Here is a 25979-nt window from a genome sequence, read left to right as displayed (position 1 = left end):
AATGATTTATAATATCTATAAGACTAATAATTAGAGCTGTAAATAAATCGAGCAAAATGTTGCTCAAGCTTGAGCTTGTTGGCTAAAACACCATCTGAGATTAACCTTGATTCAAGTATTTGTAAGTGTGCAAGTTAAATTCATTTAAAATTATGATTGTTTGAGCTTGATTTTAGCTTGTCGAACATGTTGATTCATTTGTAACTAAATAAGTGATGAAAAAATGGTAGCCACAATTGTAATATGCTTTATTTTAACCATTAGAGTTACATAAATGATAGTTATGTAATTTCACAATAATGTTGATACCACTAAACATTATAAAGAAGGATATAATGTTCATTCATTCATGATAGCACATTTTGGTACCAAGATGTTGGCTTCATCCAATTAGATGAAAAAAGATATAATTGAGAAAATGAGAGGAAACCCAATCGATAAGGGAGACAATGAATGGTAATGAATGCTATTAGGCTTTTACTATGAAGGTAAAGAGTCCAATTCAGAGGTCAGAAAATCAGTAATAATTTGCCTATTAACATCCCTTAAGCAGCTGGTTAAAACTACAGCAGCTTATATACCTGGATAATTTTCCCTGCATAGCAAACAATCAGAACTGCAAATCCCAAAAAATGTATAGTTCCTAATCTAAGATCAACTCTTTCCTATCCATCCATATCGCCTACACTGCGTTGTATGGGCTTGACACATGATCTCCATCTAAGACTTCTTTTGGGACAGCTTTTTTACTACTTTCTAAAGCAGCTTTCTACAACAAAATAAAAAATTCTGCTAAACATTTGCTTTAAGAAGCAGTAAGAAAGCAGTCTCAAACGAAGCCTAATTTGATAACTCCTACTTACCATGGAAGCTCCTCACCTGATTTCTGACCACCATTGCAACTATTTCTTCTCAGTGATGCTAATCTTTGCTCTCTTGCACATAAATGCTATACGTTACGTAAGCTGAGCAATCTCAAGCAGAATCTTGCCAAGCGACTGTGGCTTCGAGAAGAAAGGGCAGTGATCGCTGCCTTTGATCTTGAACACCTTATGTGGTGGATTCTCTCGCAGCATCTTCTCCTGGACGTCCGGTGAAAGCATGTGGTCATCCAGCGTCTGTACGAAGTATCGTCGGACAGAACCGTAGTTGTCTTTGGTGAGGGAGAGCCTCTCCAAGATCGGTGCGATTGGAATGGGTCTCATGGAAACCAACGCCAAAGCAATGTCCTGCCATCACATTTCACGTCTTCATTAGAATTTTCTTTCATCAATACGTGCAAGATATCATCGAGGCCATTTGAATGTCAGTACATTTTAAATTGTAAGTATCATATCATGTAATTAGAGCCGTTCACTATAATAAAAGTTTTGATTCATTTGATTCATGAACAAACGATCTTACAAATTTTTAAATCATGGAAGACTCTAATTTTAAGTGTTAAATAGGATTGATAGTATTAAGAATATGCATGAAGGTCAGAATATCAATATGATTGGGTGAAAAATGATTATTCTCCTTCTGAGAGAAAAATCCATCTCATTTATAGACGTGGGTTTAAGGAAGAAAGAGTAGATCAAAGGCTGGGTTCACTCAACGAAAAATGATGCTTGAACTCTGCCTTTTTGGATAGGATTATATTCTTCGTGAGGTAGATTAATTTTTAATTAATTAAATATTTCATGATACTTATATTGGAGTTTATTTAGATTTGGAGTCTCAACTTTCTATGAGTGCGAGCCCTCATAGTTAATCACCCCTCCCACTTATGGGAGAGCACTCTCAATTAAGGATGGTTACTTTGATATAATTTTAAATTTTAGCTTAGTACTCTAAGATTTGATTGGATTAATGGGAGATATTTGTGAGGGATAGAGGTAGCCCGATCAAGATCCTGTGGTTTCATCATCCCAGAAATATCAACAATCTCAATCTATCAATATTAACAAACCATAGGCCGTAACGTCCAAGGAATCTAATTAGCAACCATAGGTAGCATCCTCTCAAGAATCTCATAGAAGTTGACCAAAATATGATCTGAGTTAAGGCTTCTATTCATTGGAATGTTAGAAGCTGATTTGGGTTGGATTTATGTTCATTGGAGGCCTGAGTGTTTTAATTCGACTGGGGCTTACTGCTCTATTTAAGAGTTGCCTAATAGTTTTGATTGAAGTGGGCCTAATATCCCTTGGAATGTTTGTATTTAATTTATTTGGGGCTTATGTCCATTGGAGCACCCAAAAGGTTTTGAAAGGGATTTAGAAGTTTTATAAGAACGACGGATTTTATTGAGATGGGGCTTACATCCAATTGAAGGCCTATTTTTTGAATGACTTATTTTGCATGGTTATTCTATGCTTCAATAGGAATAACTTTACTAGGCATTGGATGGTTATAACTAATTGACCTAAATCTTAAGTAGCTCGTGCAAGTATTTATTGCCCTACATCTTTGGATGATTTTAAATTACAATCTGATTATCTTACATTTTGTGCAAAGCAAGCGTTTGATGATGCGCTTGTGTGGTTAACTGACCACCTCGCACAATGATATAGCTAGTGTAAGCTACACAAGTATCTATCTAAGTAATAAAGTGAATGAAAAGAATAGAACACATGAGGAAACATTGTATCCTACGAATGTTTCTAGTACTGTCTACTCAAGTAGCACGATTATCCTGCTGAATATAATTGAATGTGAGGTTCTACAATATACTAAAAAATGTTAAAAAGAGTACTAGGAAAAAAAATGTCTTGGACTCATGATAATGAATGTTGCAATATTTCCAAAGCAGACTCATTGAAGTTTGTTGTGAATCAAAGGATATGCACCATTAGATCTTTGTTGAGCTTATAAGGGTATAAAGTAATGCTCTCACCTTACTACGATGATTTTATCTCCTTAGACCCTAGAATCATATTCATCCCATGTCTAGGTATAAAAATTTTATGTCTCAATTCTGCTATTTATACCAACATTTCTCGGTCGAGGCAATGAATCACATTAGGTTTTGATTTCACACATGTCCACTGCATGAATTAAATAAACTATGAGATCAATTGAGAACAACTATAAATCATTTCATATGCAATAATCTACATTAGGAACAATACGCTTCATTCATATCATAAGACCAAAATAAAGATTTTTAACCACCCATGGAAATGATTTTCTACAAAATAGATTCTATTATGAACATTATAAAAAGGGTACAAGAGATTAGGTGGAGAAAATATCACCTGGAATAGCGTTTAGGGGATTTACAAGATTTTGGCCGAATAAGCACACGAGAGGGACAAAGTTACCTTCATTATAAACGAGCTCCCGTTCTTGTGTCCCTATCAAAGTGACTCTCGATCGGGAAGGAGATGTCTTCGGGGGAGGCGATGTCAGCAAGGTAAGAGCTCGGTTCCCTCCCTCTCTCTCTCTCTCTCTCTCTCTCTCTCTCTCTCTCTCTCTCTCTCTGAGGATCGGGAGGCAACGATGGGAGCTAGGGCAAGGACGTCAGTTCTCTGTTAAGGAGGAGGAAGATCAGATGGATCGTGGGAGAGAGCAGGTTGAGATGGCAAGGTAGCGAATGGGGAACACGATGGCTTCGTTCGGTCGGCTTTTAAAGGTGTCGAAGAGCAGCAATCGAGGCCGGTTCTACGCTCAAATCGCAGGATGCAACTCAAACGGCGCCGAATCGACGGGATTTATTGCGAGATTTGCGGGAGCTTTCGGCGGGATACGAGGCATTCCCGATCTCTCTCTCTCTCTTTTGGTTTCTTATATAAAGGTCAACAAAAGTAAATACATCAACCTCTTGTATGTGAAGATGTACGACATGCAACAGACGTAAGCATCCACAAGCCCCTACAAAAGACCGTTATATACACAAAATGTTATCTACGAATAAAATGTCAAATGAATACAATGTATGCAAAAACCTACGGACCACTGAAGGAGACCCGTCGTGCACCCAGTATATCACCTAAAAGCAAATATATAGATCCTTTTGCAACCAAAGGTGAAAGACATGTAGCAAATGCAAGCTCCTACAATCCTTTTGCAACCAAAGGTGAAGACATGTAGCAAATGCAAGCTCCTACGAGCTGTTGTAGGAGATATGTTATACGTCAAATATATCTCCTACAAGCAAAATGTAAGAGAACCATAACAAATGTAAGCACCTACGTGTTAAAGCAAGAGATCCGTTAGTGCACTACAACCCACTTGCATAAAGCAACAAGCAATGCACGATAGTCTACCTGTACAAAGCATCAAATAACTCAATTCATAAGCTGCATGCCACCGGATCCGCAACATTCATGCAAGCAGACAGAAGGCGTTTGCAAATATTCCAAAATGCTCCCCCCCCCCCTTGCCCCCCACATATGCACCATTAATTGGTAATGCAACTATGAATCTCATGGAGAGTTCGATCCTGGCTCAGGATGAACGCTGCGGCATGCTTACACATGCAAGTCGGACGTGGAAGTGTGGTTCCAGTTGGCGGACGGGTAGTGCAGTAACGCGGTAAGAACCTGCCCTTGGGAGGGGAACAACAAACTGGAAACGTGCTAATACCCCGTAGGCTGAGGAGCAAAAGGAGGGAATCCGCCCGAGGAGGGCTCGGTCTGATTAAGCTAGTTGGTGAGGCAATAGCTTTACCAAGGCGATGATCAGTAGCTGGTCCGAGAAGATGATCAGCCACACTGGGACTGAGACACGGCCCCGAGAAACAAGATTATTTATACACGTGACGTCTGGGAATGCTGGCGGGTCAATAAATCTGAACTCGATCCTCCAAGCAGGTAAGTAGGAGTCAACAAGGTTCATCAAATAATCATAAAATGCCTCTAAATGCCCGCATGAGACCCGGCGAGCGTGTTATAAGTACACACGTAATGTTTAGGGATGCTACGCGGATCAATAAGTAAATTCAAGTTCGAACCTAATCCTTCTATGGGAATCAATGGGAGTCAACAGGGTTCGAACCATATAACAAGTGGCGACAGGTATATTTGTCTTAATATATCCATATTAGGCCTTCAAGACCTATAACAATGAGAATTCACTAATAAAGGCATAAAGCCTATGAAACTCGATCCCCTATCGACAAGGATTAAAACAAAAATAGAAATGATCCCATACACCCCGATGATGACCGTGTTAAATGCAAATCTCAACCGAAGGGGTTGACTCCAAATATTTCAAATTCTATCCAAATACCCATGAAGATCCAAAATTCCAAGAAATCCCAAATCCCATAATATTTAAAATTAAAATTCAACACTATCAATTATTAAAGCAAAATCCATCCACCCTCCGCAACAGTTTGTCGGGGTGGACAAATTAAAATTTACTTCAGCTCCCATAGAGCTAATGCCTAGTAGAAAATATCACTAGAATTCATTCTCAAACAATCTCCTGCCAGTAAGAATGTGGTACGTGTCCTCTGACAATGGTTTCGCAGCTAAATGGCACCGTAGGATAAACGGTTATGACCCAGGGCCCTCTAAACCGAGTGGTTTTCTCGCCAAACGGCATCACGAAATAACGGTTATGGCCAGAGCCAATACGTTCCTTAGTGGCATCAAATCCTTGAGATATTAATCAATAGGAAGTGATCGATAGGGCATAAATCCCTCTGTAAGCTAAAGTGGATTCAAATTTGTCCCCTTAGATAAGCATTCACCCCAGGTCTATAAGGTCCCCTTGGACGAATCAACCCATGGCTGCTGACAATGATCCTTCTATCAGGTTGGATTGACTACCTCCTCTAACTAAGTAGACAAGGGATCACGATGGCCCAGGATGACGGAACCATGGGATCTTGATCAGGTCCATCATCCATTCCCCCACCATCTGCTTTAAGTGAAAGATGGTGAAATTTCCAATTTTAAATATAAAATCTTCAAACTTTTAACCATTTTCAAATATCCATTGCCCATGCTGCTACTATATGTCGGATACCATGTATTTACGGATACAACGTATCTGATTGATGACTAGCCTTAATCGAAAGTTCTCTCTCGTTATCGAGAGGGGTAATTAACTATAGGGGCTTGCGCCTATAGGAAACCAGAACTCAGATCATAAAATCCTCGCAAAACGAGGGCGAAATCTCTGGGTAGTGTCTTATCTACAAACTCATCTGCCTTCCCAAAATTTACCCCATAACTTAATTCTGTTTAAACCCCCCCCCTAAAGATAAAGCAATAGCGGGCGGAGGCCGGGGCCAATAGACTAGCTTCTTTACCCACATTCGTCCTTGATGAGAGAACTATTGCCTATTTAACACTACACCTGGGCGCCGGTGCAATGGCCCTTGCACACTTATCGTTGTATTCAGGCCATACAACACGTCGCTTCTAGGAGACGCCCTTGCATTAATACGATTTTTTAAAGAATTTATGTCATAATTATTCGACAAGTTTTACACTGGCTGTCGACTACCTAACGCAACCCTCCACTTTTCTTATCCAGGACTTGGGTCCTGGCAACGGCAGTATTGCACAGTTAAATAAAATTAAAAAGCCACCACACAATATTGGAGGCAAAAAGGTGGGTTGGTGGAAAGTTGAGAGGGAAAGCATAATTAGATATTTCCATGCTTGAACTAACATGAAAAATATACATCAACATAAAATTAACTGAGATTAATTTGATGGCAAATACAATTAGTTATTTTAAGAATATTTTTCGTTAAATTATTCTATATAATATTGTCTTAGTCTCATATTTGACCCATTATTACTCATGAAGATAATTATATACTAGCTAATATTCCCTCTACTTGGGAGATTGAACAAGCTATCTTTAGCATGAAATACGAGAGGGAATATTGTCCGTCCTGATGGATTCTTGTTGGAGTTTTCTACTTCCTATTGGAATATCAACGAATGGATCTTTTTCATGTCATTATTGAATCTTATTGTGGTACTTCCATCCCTAAATATTTTCTCTTCACCCTCTTCAGTTTTCCTAAGAAGAACAATCCTATACTCTAAAATTAGAATCAGCCTATTAGCCTTTGTAATGTGTCTAACAAGGTTTTCGGTAAAACTCTTGCTAACAGACTAAGCATGATTACATCCAAAATCATTTCTACAAATCAAAATAATTTTAAGAAAGGCAAACACATTATTAATAACACTCATATAACTAATGAGTTGATCCATGCTACTAGTTAAAAGCATGCTTCAAAAGTCAAGCATTGCAACGCGACAAGGTTGCACCTCGTTTCCATCTCAAGCTAGGGTTGGATATAAAATGCCACATGTTGTCGCATGCTAGAAGGGAGTATGAGAAGTGCTCGTGTTTGAATGAATCATCTCCATCTCTGCCTCCTGTAGTAACACTCATCAAGTGCTACCATTGCAGCATGCTTGCTCATCACCATCAACAAAAGCGCTCCCAATCACATCATCAAGCTTAATCCTCTACAAATTCTATTAAGAACACATTGACCTTCTATAGAAAGGCGAAGATGTGTGTGATGCAATAGTATACGAGGTTGTGATGGCAGGGCTAGGCATCGAAACAAAAGGTGACAGCAGCATTGGAAGTGTTTGTATGTGGGGGTGTAAAGCAATCGCTTCAACGTGTTGAACACCTTTTTTTACTTTTTTCTCTCTAATTTATTTATATTTTGTTCAGTTTTGAAGTAGAGAAGACTTGATATTGGAGGAAGAATGCGGCAATGCAAATTATTTTTCTATAGAGTTTTATCCTAGTGTTGTTGGACCATGTTGGAGTTACCACATGCATGGGACTTCATTTTCTGTATTATAATATTTGTTTCTTTTATATTGATGATTCTTTAAAGCCACGACAGGCAGGAAAGTCGAAAATAATGTATTCTAGTAAATGCATAATCTATTTCTCTTTCTTATCGACCTTTGAGGATATAAATAGTACAACTTTTTTTTATTCGAGGTCAATGACTTTTTTTCTGGAAGGGTAATTAAACATTCACATCATTTAAAATTATTACTTGAAGTAGTTTAAATTTGATTAAATAAATATCTACCATATGCATAATTAATGTTAAGAATGCTCTAGTTAATAAAAGTGTAGCTTTGCATTGCGCTCTACGCATTGAAGCAAAAAAAAAACCCTTGTACATAGCATTCTTATTTTAAAACATTAACAATAATCTAACACGTAATAATTTTCCTTTGTTGTCGTGATTACTGCAATTTATTTCAACATACACATGATACTATCTTTTGGCATGATGGAGCTAAAAAGTCTCTTTTATATATGCTTCAAATATTATCATGCAATATAGTATTAATTTTAGTACTCTTTTTTTTTTAAAATAAAGCTATCCCTAACTATCTATTTTTATGTGAAACCATTGGAAAGATTTATTTCGATGGATAGTATATGCAATTGAAATGTTTTAATTGGCTTATAAGTGTCATTATTATTGAAAGTGGAATCTATTTCTCATATTTTTTTTTCTTTTTCATGATGCCAACATGATGATTTGGAATTATTTTGCTAACTTTAATATTACCCTTACCTAACAATGATAATATTCAACCTTGACTCACGAAATTGGCAAACTATTACAATTATTCCTCTAAATGTCAGAGTCTGCATCTTGCTTTGCATTTCTTAGTTTATTTGAAGGGCTAAAATTTGGCTAATTATGATAATACTAAAATTGACAAGCTTAACATCCCCAACTACACTTATAAGGAAAGAACTACCATCAAAAGTTTGAACCTTCTTAACAAGTTATCCTTTAAAGGATTACATATAATTTTGCCAATCACATTCACTTCCTATTAACAATACTAAGTATCACTGCATTAAGATTTCTAATAGTATTGATCCTTTTTTTTTTCTCACATTTTGTTAAAGGATTTAGAATTGTCGAAACTACGTCTAATTTGATCCCATGAGGCAAAGGTACATAGGCAATTGGTTATAAGTTGTACATATTTATATCGTGCATGCATGCATGCCTCCTCTCTATTTTCCTATTATGAAGAATGACAAAACCCCCTAAGTTTATGGACCTATTCCTATTTGAATCAAACTATTTCTCTCTACTATAGTTGAGACTCTTATTATCTCTCCTATTTTCATCCTAAATGTCATCTCTATCCAAAAACTCCCTTAACAAACCCCCTCATCTCTCTTTAAGAAAAATAATCTCCTCTCCCACTAATTCACTTCTTTCTCTTGAATCCTACAGCATACTGCACGTTAAATAATTAAAATATCAAAAAGGTTTTTGCTTATGCTTTAAATTTTGTTCATGTAAAAGAATTTTTATTCCTCATAGGATTCTTCAACCAATTAGATTTTGATTTAATGACCTTCAAATACTAAAAGATTTGTTAGAGCATCCAATGTTGTGGGAGATGAATTTTTCTTGTTCTAGAGGAGAATAAACCATTTTTTACCAATTAGATTTCAATGTTATGGCCTTCAAATGCAAGATCAAATCTATATACATTCTATTTGACATCACTAAAACTTGTGGCAAGTATCCTTTTAAGATGTTATAAGAACATGGCCATCCAAAAAATGCATCATAATTTTTATAATGGTCATCTATGCTTGCGTGAGAAAATAATTATGATTTTAAGGCATAGAACCTTTCAAATAGCTAGGAAGCAAATAAATGGGCTGTTCATTATATTTAGAGTGTATTTAATCTTTTTTATTGGTGAAATACATAAATAAAAGTAAAACTAAACTTTTAAGATAGCTTGTATGGTTCATGTAATCATTGTTTTTCTTTGATAACTAATGAATAGTTAAATCATTATAAAAATTGATGAAACTAATCTATACTTTCATTTCATAACGTGGATCACAATCAACAATGCGATTTTAAATTTGAATAGTGGGGGAAAACATAAAATTAGGAAAATAAATATATTCAATACAATTAGGTGCCCTTTTTGCTAGAAAATGATGCCATTTGTTGGTATTTCCCAAAACAGCCTAGGTCATGTTTTAAAAGCAATTGTCTTTTTATTTCACCAATACTCATGGACATGCATAACCTCCACGATATAGATAACATGCCACGCACAGTAACAAATGACCAGAGTCAATCCTAACATGAAAGTTTGGCACAGCTGTAAAGGAAGATGCCATTTTGCGTTCAAATAAAACCAAAAATATCACTTCATAATGCTAAAACCACCTTAAAAATATTATTTATCCAGTATTGCGGATGATGGAATGTGAACAAGATTCGTGTCAGTTAGGAGATGTGCCTTAGGTCAAGCATATGCTTGAAATGGACCAAAATCCAAAACAGAACAGGAAATTATTGATTTGTAAATTGTAACATAAAAATCTGACTGACTGTAAAGGTCCCCAGACTAAGGATTCGTTTGGAACGGCTTTCTTACTGCTTAAAACAGCTTTCAAGTATAAAAAATAATTTTTTTACTAGAAAGCTGTTTTAAGTAGTAAGAAAGTCACCCCAAATGTAGCCTAAACCACACATGCTGCAAGTACCTTGGATTGCAATTGTATAGCCTCGCAGGCAACAGATTATAGTTCAAACTCAGCTACACTTAAGCTGATGCCCTAATCATAACAAAAAACGTCATAAAACCCCAGCTGCATTTCCAAGCAGGAATTCTTCGTTAGGGTCAAAGCGTTCATGCCATGAAAAGCAACACACAAGTGAATGAAATTAAAAAGAGCAGTTTAAGGTAAAAGTTTCCAAAGTAGAACAAATTAAGGAGGAAAAAAGTGATCAGAGAAGTCGTATAATAACGAAACCTTGGAAGAACTCTGGTTGAAATAAAGTCCCTTGAGTTGCTCTTTATCAAACATGAGTCCAGTAGGAGGTTTGTCCTTTCCATTAGCATACAGTAGAAATTGAGAATCTTGCATAAAAACTTCAGCTGATGCTAGCTGAATTGCAGACGAATACAATGAAAATTTTCAGATACTAGTTTGAAGCATAAAATGAAATTATATTCAGATTAAACTACACATTTCTATGCACCGAGAATGAATAGTTGAATACCCTTTATTTCATTTTTAAGAAGACAAGAAAGAACAGAAGGGATTGGAATGTTCAGATAGAGCCTATGTTGCACCGATACACCTATTTATGAAGGCGTACTGTATCCGATACACCGATACACGAATACGCCTCTGATACTCCACCGATACGTGTCGGATACGCCAAAGACGTATCCATTAAAATACTATTTAATTTCAAAAGGACACGCGTATCTGATACACGTGTCCGTTGAAAAACAAAAAGAAATCCGAAAAAAAAAAAGATGCGTCATATTTCAAAGACATTCAAAGTTCTCTCATTTCCGAGATGGATTTGAGTCTCTTGATGATATGAGAATATTAGACATTACTAATCTTTCACTTGATGAGCCTGAATTAAAAGCTATGATATTTATTGAAGATGATATAGAAGTTCAAAGACAAACCACTGAAGAAGCTAATCATATCATTCCTTCTATTGAATAGTTGAAACTTTATGTGCTAGACAGTTTATGTTTATGCTTTTGTTGTTGTACTAGACATTTAATGCTTACTTATATTTTGATATTATAAGCTACAAGGCTACAAATGATGTTGTTGTCATTTTTTTTTTGTAATTTAAAATATTATGCTTTGATTATTTTCTTAATTTTTATGTATGATTTATAAATTATGATGTCGTGTCCGCGCCGTACCCGTATCCTGTATTTTTAAGAATTGACGTGTCCCGTATCCGTATCGTGTCGTATCCTTATCGGTGCAACATAGGATAGAGCTTAAGGTATTGCATAAACATACTGTGAACTTGCTTAAGTTAAATTGTATTTTATCAAACAAATTCTCAGATTATAATATGCAATGGGATATGTTACAGGCTAATTCTTTTTTTTTTTTTAATTACGATGTTTAATACTTGTGTCAACACTACCGCTACTAAAATTAGCACTCCAAAAGCAAGACCAACACTTCTACTAACAATGCTAGAACAACCACTTTGGTTGTTGACATAGATAAATGGTGTCGTTTATCTTCAACTAAAAAAAATAAAGGATAATTCAATCTGAATGTTTCGCCAACCATATTGAATAAAATACTTACTTCCTCGGCAAACACATCAAAAGGCCTTTGCCCATCCAATACCATTGTCCCAGTAAGGAAGATTGCTTTTGTGATTTTTTTTGGGCAACATTCAAGAGCATATGACACACTTGCACCACCACAGCTATGACCTACCAAAATAACCTGTGACACCGTATTGGTAATGTTATAGAGAAATGTAACACCAGCATGTATAAAATATATGTATAAAAAAGACAATCATCACAAAAATTATTTCACCTTTTCATCCTCAGGAAGGTTATGCAAGTAATCAATAAGAGGTTTTGAATAATCTGCCAAAGTCTTTATACTATTTATATCTGTGTTGTCTATACCAGATGCAGCCAGATCCAGAGTAACCGAATGAAGTCCAGCTTCCTCCAGAAAGGGTACAATCTTATACCAACACCAGGCTCCAAACCCTTCCCCGTGGACCAGAATAATCTTCTTTGTTTCAAGATTTCCAAGAATAAAGGGTACCTATTGCACAAGAAATGTTTATGACTTCTACAACAAAGTACACAGTAATAGCATAGAATATGAGGATGAAAAAATTATCAATATCTAGATTTTTTTTATTAATAAAAAGTGCTAACTGCAAATATAAGGCTAAAGAAAATAATAGCAGTGAATAGATGTAAAACAAAATGGATTTCCTTCAGGTAAAACTCCAAAATTACTGATTTAGGTATCACTATTATATTGAAAAGGCACGAGACACTTCATCAAAGATGGTCAACTTTAGCTTGTAAGGAATTGGGGCGTACATGGACCCCTCACAAGATCCCATTCCCCGAACTTCTTGCAATATGTATGCCTCCTTTACCCGGGAATTATTTAGTACCTTCAACTAAGTTAATTGTTTACTATAAAGACTGAGCCCACCACTTACATAAATCTCTCCAAAGAGCTCATAATTGGTAGGAGGCTCATGCAAACATATTTTTATGGAGCGATTATTCAGTAACTTCACTTAGAGCAATTATGTTTTCTGTATGCTGATGGAAAACAAGCATTTGTTCCATTCTTCAAAATTGTGCAATATGAGGCTCACATTGAGGACCGCCTAAGCTCAATTCCAGTAAAAAACGCCTCAACGCTTATGCCACGAGCTTTTTTCATGAGACTTACACCTCAGCTTGACTAAGGCCTGCCATGAGGGGGTGCCTAGCCTCCCTAGTGTGAGGCGTATGCCTCACCCTATTTATATTTTTTTTTATTAAAATTTATCTAAAACCTAAACTAAAGCCCTGAACAAATCACTCTTTTATGCACCCCAGAATCACAACAACTTCCTCTCGACTGGCTCGACCTCCAACCTGCCGCCTTCGCCACAACCACCACTGTTGTAGCCGCCACTGGAGATCACTTGAAAGTCGCACACCACCACCACCTCTAAAAATTTTAGACTCATCTTTATGTTGAGGACAAAAATTTATGAAAAAGGAAGATCACTTGAGGATGGCTTTAATAAATGAAGAAGAAGCAGATTATGAGGCATTCAACTCCACATAATGAGGCAAGGAAGAAACCAATTTGTTACGGCCATAACTTAAATTAAGTGATGACAGAGCAGGTAATTTTTTAGTTGTTGATAACTATTTCAGCTTTCTTTAGAAATTAAATATGGATGAATAGGAAACTGAGAAAGGAAGAATTTGAAGTTAAATTTCATGTTATATAATACTTTTATACAATTCATATATTTTTTGTTATTTTGCACTTGTAATATTTAAATTTCAATTTTTGCATAATTTATCACTTGTCATTTTACGTCTAATACAATTTTTTGTTGTTGTTTTATATGTAAGTTAATTTGTCACTTCATAGTACAATAGAAAGTTAATATGTCATCATATAACATATTATTTAGGTATTATATAAAAAATCACTTTTAGCCTTTATTTTCACTTTACAAAATTTTTGGATTTTGAAGTTTATACCACAAAACGCCTTGAGGCTTACGCCTTGCCCCACAAACGAAAAACGCCTCAATACGCAATTGCACACTTTTTAAACCTTGATTTGTCAATAATTAACTTAGAAAAGTTGCAAACTTACTATAATGGCAGATGATGTAGTTTGGTTTGGCTAGTTTCCTTTGGTAGTGGAAATTTCGAGTTGCTTCAAGCAGTGGACTTAGCCTTGTGTGCATGAAAAGGTAGTGATTGCGTGGTGGTTCTTGTAGCTGGTGTATCACAAGTTATTTATGGTGCCTAATTGGAATAGTTGCTAAGTAGTTTAAAATTTTAGCTATTTTACCATATGGAGGGTAGTGGTTGCATTGACATGATAAGGAGTTTAGGTTTCAAATCAAAAACTGAATTTGATATTATTTTATTGTGAATAAATTTAAATTTGCATTGAGTTGACCCTGTATAAACCGTATACTAGCATAGGTTATTAGGAATCTATAAATTACTGTTCTTACATGAAATTAAAAACTTTGGCATAAATCATTTTTTTCTTTACAGTTTCAATCATATTTGTTCAAGTTGAATGTTTGATTCTTTCGAATGAAGTTTATATGCAACTACCTAATTTCAAGGTTACTTCAATATTTTTTTTATTTATTTCATTTTATCTAAATAATTTAATGTGTTGACTTGCTAGAACTATTAATCTTAATAAAAAATTGAAATATATGAAATCCAATTTGTGAAAATTACTTAAAAGCGTATGCTGATTTTGTGTTTTTAATTGGTCGATAAATTTCTCAAATTATTTCAATCATTTCATTATCATTTGAATTCTATATCTAATATTACCATTTTACATTTAAACAAAGCGTGTGATTAAATTATTTGATGGCCTGTGAAATGTGAATCGCCAATTTTCCATGCATACATTTATACTAGATATCATATTAGTTTCATTATAGAACTCTCACATTGACTCGTACTACATTACAAGATATAATAGTTTCAAAATTTCTTAAAGTTTATCATGAAAGCTTTTCTTGTACATACTGTTAAATGATAAATTGCATATATGAGTTCTATTAAACAAGTGGTTCAACGGTTCTATTTACAAATTACTCTATGTGAGTTCTAATTTTTTTCTTCTTGCCTGAAACAAGCATAGTGCTTTTAACAGGATTTTCACTATGTATTAGAACTAGCATCATTATGGATTGCAAATTATGAATATCTTTCTAATGAAACAATCTAAAGGCTAGGAAGCACGGACACTTCCAAGACAAGGATGTCAAGGATGTCTTTGACACACCCTGAAATGCCTCAAAATTATGCTGGAAGCAGTTTAAGACAAAATAAAGTTCCGGCAAAACCAGACGTGACCCAACATGGCTTGACATGCATTTAGGGACAACCCATCCATGAGATAATGAACACAAAATATGAGACAAAAAAAAACTGACATATTAATGTTACTTTTGGAGTATTGTGAACAATTAATAATTATTTATTTTATCATTAATGGTATTTTTTTTTCTATTTTTAATTGTTAAACTTCTTTTGTGAAGTATATGTATATGATATTATACTGCACTAGGTGATGTCTTCTAGTAGAAAATACTATAAATTACATATTTAATGTTAATAATTTAAAAAATATAATATTGACTCCTTGATATGTCTTGTCCTACTTTTTGTTGTTATGTCATGTCATATTGGGGGTGTTGTTTCATGTCTGTCACCCTGTCTATTCCCATGCTTCATAGTCTGATTGCGTTATTCCATGCTTAAGACATGGCCATTATCACCACAATCAATGTGATAGGAAGTACTTGTAGATCTCAAGTATTCCTATCATTCTTCGAAAAGCAGCGAGAATTCTCCACAAAAATCAACACAAAATCACAAAAACAGTAGATAATTTGTATTTTTTTTATGAAAGGGAAACGGAGAATAGCAAGATACAATTGATCCTCTATTCGAGAGGAGGATCGATCTCTCCCAAATCTCTAGACGCCGCTAGAGCCCAAAGAAACCTAAATTTAAGAGATCTCAAATTTCCGCCAAATTCAAGATGCCCTAACCCTAGTAAAACAAACTATTTAATGCATATAAATCAAAAGGAAATCCCTAAACAGTCCCTACATTCAAATTTTCCTCCCAAACCCCTCAAAAATCCTTCCTAAAATGCTCGTTTGGTGCTTGCGGTACAGTCGGCTACCGAAAGAGGCGGACATTTAGCCTCGGTTCCGCCTGGTCCAGTCCCGCGTAGACCGGCTGGACTGGTCCAATGGACCGGTCTAACACAATGCCACTTTGTTGGCCTACTCAACTATTTTCGATTGGCTTTAACAATCCACCTTATTGATGTGAACCTAAATTCTATAGCCAAGGAGGAGAACTCTATATTAGAATTTCACATGATGAAATTGATCTACAGAAAAATCTGACTTATACTAAAGAACCAGAAGGATTACTTGATTTTGATACTAAACAGCTCAAAAATCGGCAGATTTCATGTGTTAAAGTGAAATGGAAATACAGGCCAGAAAAAGAAACAACCTGGGAAAGAGAGGAAGACATTAAATCAAGATTCTCTCATTTGTTTGATGATCACTAAGGAACTGAATTTCGAGGACGAAATTTAAATGAGGGGTGGATTATAAATACCCAAAATATTCAAGTAAAAGAAAATATAAATTTTCTTTAAATGTTAATTGAATCATATGTTACTTATGAAGTCAATTATATATTAATCACTAGTATAATAAATAACTGTTATATATGTCACGATTTTTTTAGTATTTTCATTAGAACCGCTACATTCCACTAACCAAGCCATGCATTGGCTGGATTAGATCCTACCGCTGAGAATTTTGGGAAGCCTGTAGTGGGAAAAGCACTAGAGATTATAATATAAAATAATCTAAATAAAAGGCATTAATCCTATAGTGGGCTGAAATTTTCCCAGTTATGCAGTATTGATATTCTTCTCCCATTTTCCATCAGCTGACTTAGGGTGAAAAGGAGTTGTAGGCCGTGGAATGTTATGAGAAGAATTCCATAAATATTTTTCAGCAAATTAAGGTAAGGTAAATTAGGCAAATGTTTTAGTTAGTGGATGAAAATTTTATTTGAATGAAACCAAGTGCAGTTTGTTATTTATCTAAGTAAGGCAATTGCTTTTAGTTGATGCAAATTCAAGAAATAATATGGGAAGTATTGTTGTTGCTGATAGTAGTTAAAAACAGGTTAAGGCTAAAGTGGTAGCAAAAAACATTAAAGAAGAGGACATAGAAGAAAAGGAAAAGGATTTAATGGAATGATAAAGAGTGCAATTGGGCTTGTATACAAGAGAAAAGAATGACAAAATCTAGGAGAACAAATTCCTAGCAAAGTGAGATACACAAACAAGGTTATAAGAATTAGTAAATATTTTATTATTGTACTTCATCTTTATTATGCTTATGACCACATCTATTTCAGTTTATTTTAGTTATTTTGTATAAATAATGATGAATATGTATGAAATTGTTTATGCAGAGAGTAATCTTTATCAATGTTAATGATTTCGTAAACAAAAAGGATAAATATTCATAAACTAGTGAATGAGCAAAAAGGGAAGCTAAAGTGCAACTAAAGCGCAGCTAAAGTGCACCAAAAGCGCAGCTAAAGTGCAACTCATCTAAAATGTAATTAAAGCACAGCTAAAGTGCAAATAAAGCGTAACTAAATGGCAGCTAAAGCGCAGCTAAAGGACAGCTAAAGGGCAACAAAAGGGCAATTAAAGGGTAGCTAAAGGGTAGCTAAAAGGCAACAAAAGGGCAGCAAAAGCGCAACTATGTCATCAAAAGCATATGTCATTAGAGCTAAAAAGGATGACTATATGGAAAGTGAAATAAGTTTTATTTGGGGGATAGGCCCGCACAAGTAAAGGCAAAAGACCCGACGAGATAAGTCTATACTCTCAATTCTAGAAGTTGAGAAATTTGATTCAACCCTGAATGAGTGCAAATTATTAGGTCCGGTCAGCCAATGAAAACTTATCACGTGGACTGTGTTTTTTGAATGCGCTTTGACTGCGCTTTACCTGCACTTTATCTGGGCTTTACATGCGTTTTACCTGCGCTTTTGACGTGCTTGACTTAAAATTCCACGGACACTTGTACATTCCACATGTCAATATTTTATTGGTGTCCGGACGTATCTCTACGTCAGGTGACCGGACCTAATAATTTACCCTGAATGAGAGAACAGTTTCCATTCTAAAAGCTAGGAAGTTTGACCAAACATTGAATTGGAAAACTGAAATGATGCAAAAGCTTATAGTTATTATATGACTTATTTAAAGATGTTGAACAGTTTTGGCAAGATGAATAATATTGCTAGGCACTTTTAGGCTCAATATGAAATTTCAATATGTGTTTTAACTATGTTAACATTGTTAAGCATTTCTTAATTGTTTATTATTCTTATTTGTTTTATAAATTGCTCATATATTTCATTGAGTCTGGCTTATTAGCAGTTGTTATACTGCAGGAAAGAGGAAGGAGCCCTTGGGACAGTAAAGAGATGATCGTTCTTTTGGTGTAAATATATTTTGGGTGTACAAAGATATCTAAAATGAGATCTGAATGCTAGATGTATAGACTTTTGGATATATGAGTAAATTTTAAAAGTTTTAGTAGAGCTCTGTATTTACTTCAATTATATTTGATGCTCATGAAGAGACATTATATGTTTTTCATTATTAATTATGGAATTTGATAGGTTGGCAAGTTAGGAGAGGCTAAATAGATTTCTTTTACTCACTCTATTCGGAAAGTAATGGCTCGGAATGGGTGTTAGTAAGAAGGAATCAGTTTAGATTTTCCTTCTCTGTTATATTCCAGATTGATAATTAGGGGGGTAGGCCAAATTGGGGTGTGACACCAGCAACCCCCATAAATGAGCCACCCCAAATGACTAATAGGAGCCAACACAAGACTCGGAAACAGCACAAAGGGAGGGGAATGGCCAGCAGCAGGTTCCAACGCCCAGGGAATAACAAAACAGAATTCCCAAGAAAGGGAAACCGAATTTTGCATGGAAAAATAGCAGAATTCCAACCGGCCACCATAAAATCCTAAAATAAGCATAGAACACCAAACAGCAAAAAGAATGGGAAGATATGGGCCAAGCCCAATAAAGAAATATTAGCCCAAAATAAATGCCCACTAAGCCAATTAAGAAACAAGAGAACAAGTTCAACATGAGTGGAAAATCAAATGAGAGAAATTACCAAAGAGCACCAAACCCAAGCATGATCACGGGTTGATTTCCATCATAGGGCACATAAGAAAAATATAATCCAAAATTATATAACATCCAAAACATAAATAAAATATAAAATATAAACTGATAATCCTTGATTGCACCACTTATCCATATATTTTTAATTTTCAAGCCCAATTTTGACCCTTTTTACAATTAATCATGACGCAAAATAGAGGCGAAAAACAATGGTAGACATATTTCCCAACAACATTTATCATAACTTTGCTAATCATAATCAAGTGAGTAAAAAATCAATCTAGCTAGATCATCATAAAAATATCTCATTTTTTACTAGATTCATCATATTCACTGATATAGAAGCGTGCATAATTTAAAACTTCAAAATAAACTACAGAACTTCTAATACTTCCATAAAAATTTCTAAAAAAATTTAATTTATATCATTTACTTTTTTTCTACATTTCGATATAGGATAAGTTGGATCACTTATCTATGGTCCCACATACTATTTTCACTTTCTTGAATAATATTCATTGTAACATTTAAGCTAAACGCTCAGTGAAAAATAATTCTAATATAAGATTCAAATATACAAGAAAGAAACAATAATATTTATGCTAATCTTTTGAACTAACATAATCGTTTTTGATTATACACATCATTAGCTTCATAAAATGATAACCTTTAAAGAAAACCTGCTACGACATTTAAATAAATAAAAGACAACATTAAACAAAAAGCATAATTATCTATAAAAACATGAAATATGTCCATCAAATTTTATATCATAAAGGCTACCACTTTATTTTCATTTTCATTATTAGTCATTAATTTCTTAAAAATGTAATATAATACATATAGGTTTTTCGCTCATTTATATCATTGATCGTTAGCTAGCCCATCAACACTAAAGACCACTTATAAAATTTGAACAACCTAACATAACAATTATTAATGGCTCCTCAACCTCAACGTTAAACCCTATAGTATCAACTAACTAGGATCAAGAGTTGAAACCTTTCTTTTTTCCTATAGAGTCTATAATACTCAAAATATTTGAATTAAATGTAAGTATAAAGTTTCTATAAAGGATAATTGATTTTTTAATTTCATTCTATCTTGAATTTTAAGTCTACCTTGAATTTTAAGTATTTAACTTATAATAAATATTTAACTAATTAATAAGTAATCAATTAATAAATAACTCATTTCCTTTTAATGTTTCAGTAGTTTTTCCACTAAAAGTCACATGCATTAAAAGATGTCTGTGAGTGGGAACCCTACGACTGCGATGTTTAGTGGAATAGGAATTTTAATATTATATATGTAGTCAAAAGGCATTATAAGAATAGATTATGCATAAATGAACACTACCCAGTGTTAAATTTTCCCCTCCCATTTCCCGTCAAGTGGCTTTTGGCATTCGAATGAGCAGTATGTCGTGAGCTTGAGGGAGCAGGTATTGCTGGTTAGAGCGGATCCAGACTGGTGGAGAGTTGCTGAAATTGCTAAAATCAATGGGCAAGTATAGAATTCGGCAGAGGTAAGGGGTTGTTACTGTGTATATTTAATAGGCTGCTGCAATGGATTGAAATGAAGAATTGTTGTAGTCATGACTAATCAGTGAGAAAAAGAGAGAGCTACAAGCTCCGAATAAGTGCATGGCTTTTGGCTGTTGGGGAGAAAGTCATAAGATGGGAACTTAAGGAGTAGGTAAAAAATAAATTAGCATTTCTTAAATCAATATTTGCTGAAATATTCATTGCTGCCAGGTGTTATAATCTATAGTGTTAAAATTAAGTTGTTAAAGGCTGGTTGCTAAATTAATATTTTAGAATTCAGTTTTGGTTGGTTGAAATCAGTAAAAAAAAAGGGGAAGAGCTGCTAAAATCAATAGATAACTAAGAAAAGGGGAAAGAGAGCTAAGTGAAGGAGTAGGTTGAATGAGGAGAAATTCAATTGATATAGTATATAAAAGGAGAAAAAAATATGACCTAGAATAACTAATTCCGAGTGATGTGAGATATCCAAACAATGCATAAAAAACAGCAGAAATTTTATATATTTGTAAATTCATAACTATTATGTTTATAATAGCATTCTAATTTCAGTTTATTCATTAATTAGTAATTACAATAGCACAGTTTATGAAGCTATTATTATGTGAGTACACCGGACGGGACAACCGTCTGGTTAAGCGTTGGGTACCCAGCGGTACCGAGTGCAAGTACCGAGCTAGGTACCCAGCAATGGGGTGATGTGGCACAATGTTATTGGTCTCCAGACGCTCTCAAAACTCCACACAGAATAATAAATCTAGTTTATGATTGTTAAAATTGAATGGTATTAAGAAGTAAAAATAAGTCATATATGGGAGATAGACCCGCATAAGTAAAGACGAAAGACCTGACGAATTAAGCTCACATTCTCAAAATTCTAAAAGTTGGGAATTCAGACCCAACTTTAAATTGAAAAGCTGACAATGAGCAAAAGTTTATAGCCATTATATGATTGGTGTAAAAGGTGTTTAATAGTTAACAAGATAGAAAATAATGTTATATGTTTTTTTATGATTAGTAGGGAAATCCAATATATTCTAAATTAAATTGTTAACAACATTATTATTATTTATTATATATTGCTTGTGTATTTTATTGAGTCATAGTTCATTAGCAGTAATTATATTGTTTTTGTATTTCATTGAGTCATAGCTCAATACAACTATTGCTAAAAATTAGGGCTCAATAAAATACACAAACAATGTATAAAAAATAATAATAACATTATTAACAATTAATTTAAAATATATTGAAATTCTCCACTGATCATAAGAAATGCATAACATTATTTTCTATCCTGTTAACTGTTCAACATGTTTAGACAAACTATATAATGAATATAAGATTTTATACTTCTCAGCTTTCTAATTCAAGGTTGGGTCCAAATTCCCAACTTTTAGAATTAAAATTATTTTATAATCCTAGGTTGAGTCCGAATTATCAATTTTTATAATTTTGAGTGTGGGTACCTCATCAGGTCTTTCGTTTTTACTTATGCAGGTTTATCCCTCATATATGATTTATTTCTTCTTTTCAATATCATTCAGTTTTAACAATCATAAATTGTGATATTATAGTCACTAATTAATGAATCAATAATTACATAAATAAACTAAAATTATATTGTTATCATAAATATAACAGTTATGAATTTACACATATGTAATATTTTTACTATTTTCTATGCATTGTTTTGGCATCTCACCTCACTTAGAATTCGTTCTTCTAGGTCATATTTTCGTTTCCTTTTATACACCACCTCAATTGAATTCCTCATTCAACCTACTCCTTCACTTAATTTTCTTTCCATTTTTCTTAGTTATATATTAATTTCAACATCTCTTTTACTTTTTCTTATCGATTTCAGTCAACTAAAATTGAATTCTGAAATATGAATTTAGCAACTAACCGTTAGCAACTTAATTTCAGTATTATAGATTATATCACTTGGTAAAAATGAATATTTCAATAAATATTGATTTAAGAAATACTATTTTTTCTTATATACTCCTTAAGTTCTCATCTTAATATTTTCTCCCAAGCAACTAAAAGACCTGCATTTATTTGTAGCTTGCAGCTCTTTCTCTCTTTTTCTCATTGATTAGTCACTACTATAGTAGCTCTTATTCCATTTCAACCTATTACAGTAGCACCTTTAAATATACACAGTAGTAGCTCCTTAACTGAATTCCACACTAGCCCACTGATTTTAGCAACCCACTAGCTGTCTGCATTCGCTCCAACCAGCAATATCTGCTAGCTCAAGCTCACGGCATATTGCTCCTTTGAATGCTAGAAGCCACTTGACAGGAAAATGAGGGAAAAAACTAATGTTGGGTAGTGCTCATTTATGCATAATATATTCATATAATGTCTTTCCACTATATATATAATATTAAAATTCATATTCCACTAAACATCACAGCTGCAGGATTCCCACTTACAGTCATCTTTCAATACATGTAGCTTTCAGTAGAAAAACTACTAAAACATTAAAAGAAAATGAATTAATTATTAATTGATTACTTATTAATTAATTAAATACTTAAAATTCAAGGTAGACTTTAAATTCAAGGTAGAATGAAATTCAAAAATCAATTATCATTTATAGAAAGTTTATGCTTACATTTATTTCGAATATTTTGGGTATTATAATCCACCCCTCCTTATTTAAATTTTGTCCTTGAAATTTATTACCTTAGTGGTCGTCAAGTAGTTCAAAATAAGTGTCAGTAAGAAGGGGCCAGTTTAGATTTTCCTTTTCTATTATAGTCCAGGATGACTATAATAGGGGTCAAAATGGGGTGTGATAGAATCTCCTCTCATCAAAAAAAAAATTTCTCCCTATGTAGGTCATCATAATTTTTCAATCTATCTCATATTATATAACCTTTTATTTACTTCTTTCAACTTAATATCATCATCAATGACATTTAAAATTGTTTAGAATTTATATTCACATGTTATCAATTAATCTATTTAGCATGCATCTAGAGTAAATATGATATGTGAAAGCCAACATCTTTGCACTTAAATAAATACTATATTATATCAAACATTCTTTATTGAAAATATCTTAAATTTCTTTAAATGGTTGATCTTATAAAAATTTATTGGATTTCTTAAAATTATTATGTCATGCTCTTTATGAAGAAATGTCTACTTGCATGTGCATAAGAATTCAATGGAATTATATAATTTGACAAATTTTGACCTATGAATAATTTGCTCATGATGTTCAATATTGAGCATCTCACCTGAATTATCGGATCTTCTTCAAGACGAATTTCTTAATTTCTATGCCTCAACATCTTGTCATTTTATCAACAACCTAATAATAAAAAAATTCTCCATTTAAGATAACTTTCTAATGAGAAAAGAATCAAAATGATCAACAACCTAATAATAACAAATTTCTTCATTTAAGATAATTTTCTAATGAGAAAAGGATCAAAATGATCTCTCAACTCTTTGTGCTGGATCAAAATGATCCCCACCAACCCTTTTAAGGGACCAATTTGGTCCCTCAACTCCTTAAAAAGGGGCCTTTTTGGTACTAATATCAATTTTTTTGGTTAATTATGTTAAATCAAGGGATATTTTGGTCATTTTTAATTAAATTATTTATTAAATAAAATTTTCAAGTAATAGTATTTTTTAAAAAATATATATTAATAATTCTAGTCTATAATGATACTAAATTAAAACTAGAATCATCAATAATTTTTTTATTAATTAAAGAAATGTTTAATAAAAATCCTTTTAAAAAAATTATTATTACTTAAATGTTTAATAAAAAAGAATTGGGGACCATTTTGATTTCTCACAAAGAGTTGAGGGACCATTTTGATCATTTTCTAATTTTCTAATCTACCACATCAAAGCAAAGTCAATTGATAGCAAATAGAATTTTTACTTCAAATTGATTTCTCTTCATTCAAGTTTTCAATCCTAAAAACTCCAATTCAAACTCAATTTAAGGAAGAAAATATTAAATTAGAGTTCTTATCAAAAATCTTAAATCCTTCTCTTCCCCTTTTCTTCCTCTCCCATGTCTCCTTCTTCTTCCCCTTCCCTTTTTCTTCTTCTCTTCTCCATCTCTTCTTTTTCTTTCTTTCCTCTTCCCTTCCTCTTCTTCAACATCTACTCTTCTTCTTCTTTTTATTTTTCATCTTCCTGAGAACCATTATCCCTTTTTATCCATTTCTTCCTCTAATTGCTGTTAAAAAGGCAATTGGATATAGGATAAGGATTATAAATAAATTATTAGCTTCTAACAATTTTTTTTTCTTTCTTACAGCCCCAACATTTGTAGGTCATGATTTTTAGGTTAAAAGCTGAATTGCTACACTATATTAGTTGATTGAACAGTTAAATTAAATAAGATAATAGATTTTAATTAATTAGAAAATTAATTATAAAATGTTGATATACTTATTTATTTCAATACACTTTTATGTATCAAAATGATCGAAGTTGAATATATAATTTGTTGCGGATCTATGATTTATGATTTTGATGATAGCAAACATTCCTTATTTCTCTACGATTGTCTTATGTGTTAACGTTTCAGGTCCACACGATCAGACTGCAATCTGGAACCAGCTCAAGATTGGGTAGACTAGGTCTGTGTCAGTTTGTAATCTTTTTCCTTTCTTGAGTCTGTTGTATTTGGTGTGGAACCTGTTGTTTTGTAACTTGGAAGATTTTCTGTTATTCCCTAAAATATTTCTATTTTTGGTAATATCGGCCGGGACGATATTTATATCGTCCGGGACGATATGCCCAAAAACAGAAACCCTATTTAGGGTATCCTCATTAAGGCAGCCGTCGTATTCATATCGGCCTGGAAGATACTTGTATCAGCCAGGACGATATTCTCAATTCAGAAAGAATCAGCCGTCATAATCAGTTTAGGTATTCTTTATTTTAGGAAATCGGCCAGGACGATATTCCTATCGTCCAGGCCGATCTAACACAATTATGCCTAAATTGATCTGGTATCTTTGGAAAGCATTAATGGTTGATTGATACGATCACATCGTCCGGGACAATCGCAGGATCGACCGGAACGATGTTCTGGACGATCTACATCGGACAGCTCGAATTCAGGACGATGATCAGGACGATTGAAATCGGTTTTAAACTAATC

At 33.7% G+C, this 25979-nt stretch overlaps 1 protein-coding gene across 1 annotated transcript in view; it reads right to left on the bottom strand.

The window, feature by feature from the left end:
• Window positions 1–460: 460 nt before the first annotated feature.
• The window catches only part of LOC110109135 (putative methylesterase 12, chloroplastic), a 32399-nt gene continuing 6880 nt past the window's right edge, over window positions 461–25979 (bottom strand). Inside the window, exons 2-5 of the mRNA XM_020840071.2 lie at window positions 12316–12555; window positions 12076–12219; window positions 10750–10884; window positions 461–1229 (exon numbers count right to left, since the gene is read on the bottom strand). Coding sequence (XP_020695730.1) covers window positions 957–1229; window positions 10750–10884; window positions 12076–12219; window positions 12316–12555 — 792 coding nt within the window. The 3' untranslated portion in view covers window positions 461–956. The remainder of the gene's footprint in view (window positions 1230–10749; window positions 10885–12075; window positions 12220–12315; window positions 12556–25979) is intronic.

The sequence above is a fragment of the Dendrobium catenatum genome, unplaced genomic scaffold, assembly GCF_001605985.2.
Source record: "Dendrobium catenatum unplaced genomic scaffold, ASM160598v2 fragScaff_scaffold_716, whole genome shotgun sequence".
NCBI classification, from domain to species: Eukaryota; Viridiplantae; Streptophyta; class Magnoliopsida; order Asparagales; family Orchidaceae; genus Dendrobium; species Dendrobium catenatum.
The sequence above is the reverse complement of the archived record's forward strand: the minus strand, read 5'-3'. Positions and strand labels throughout refer to the sequence as shown.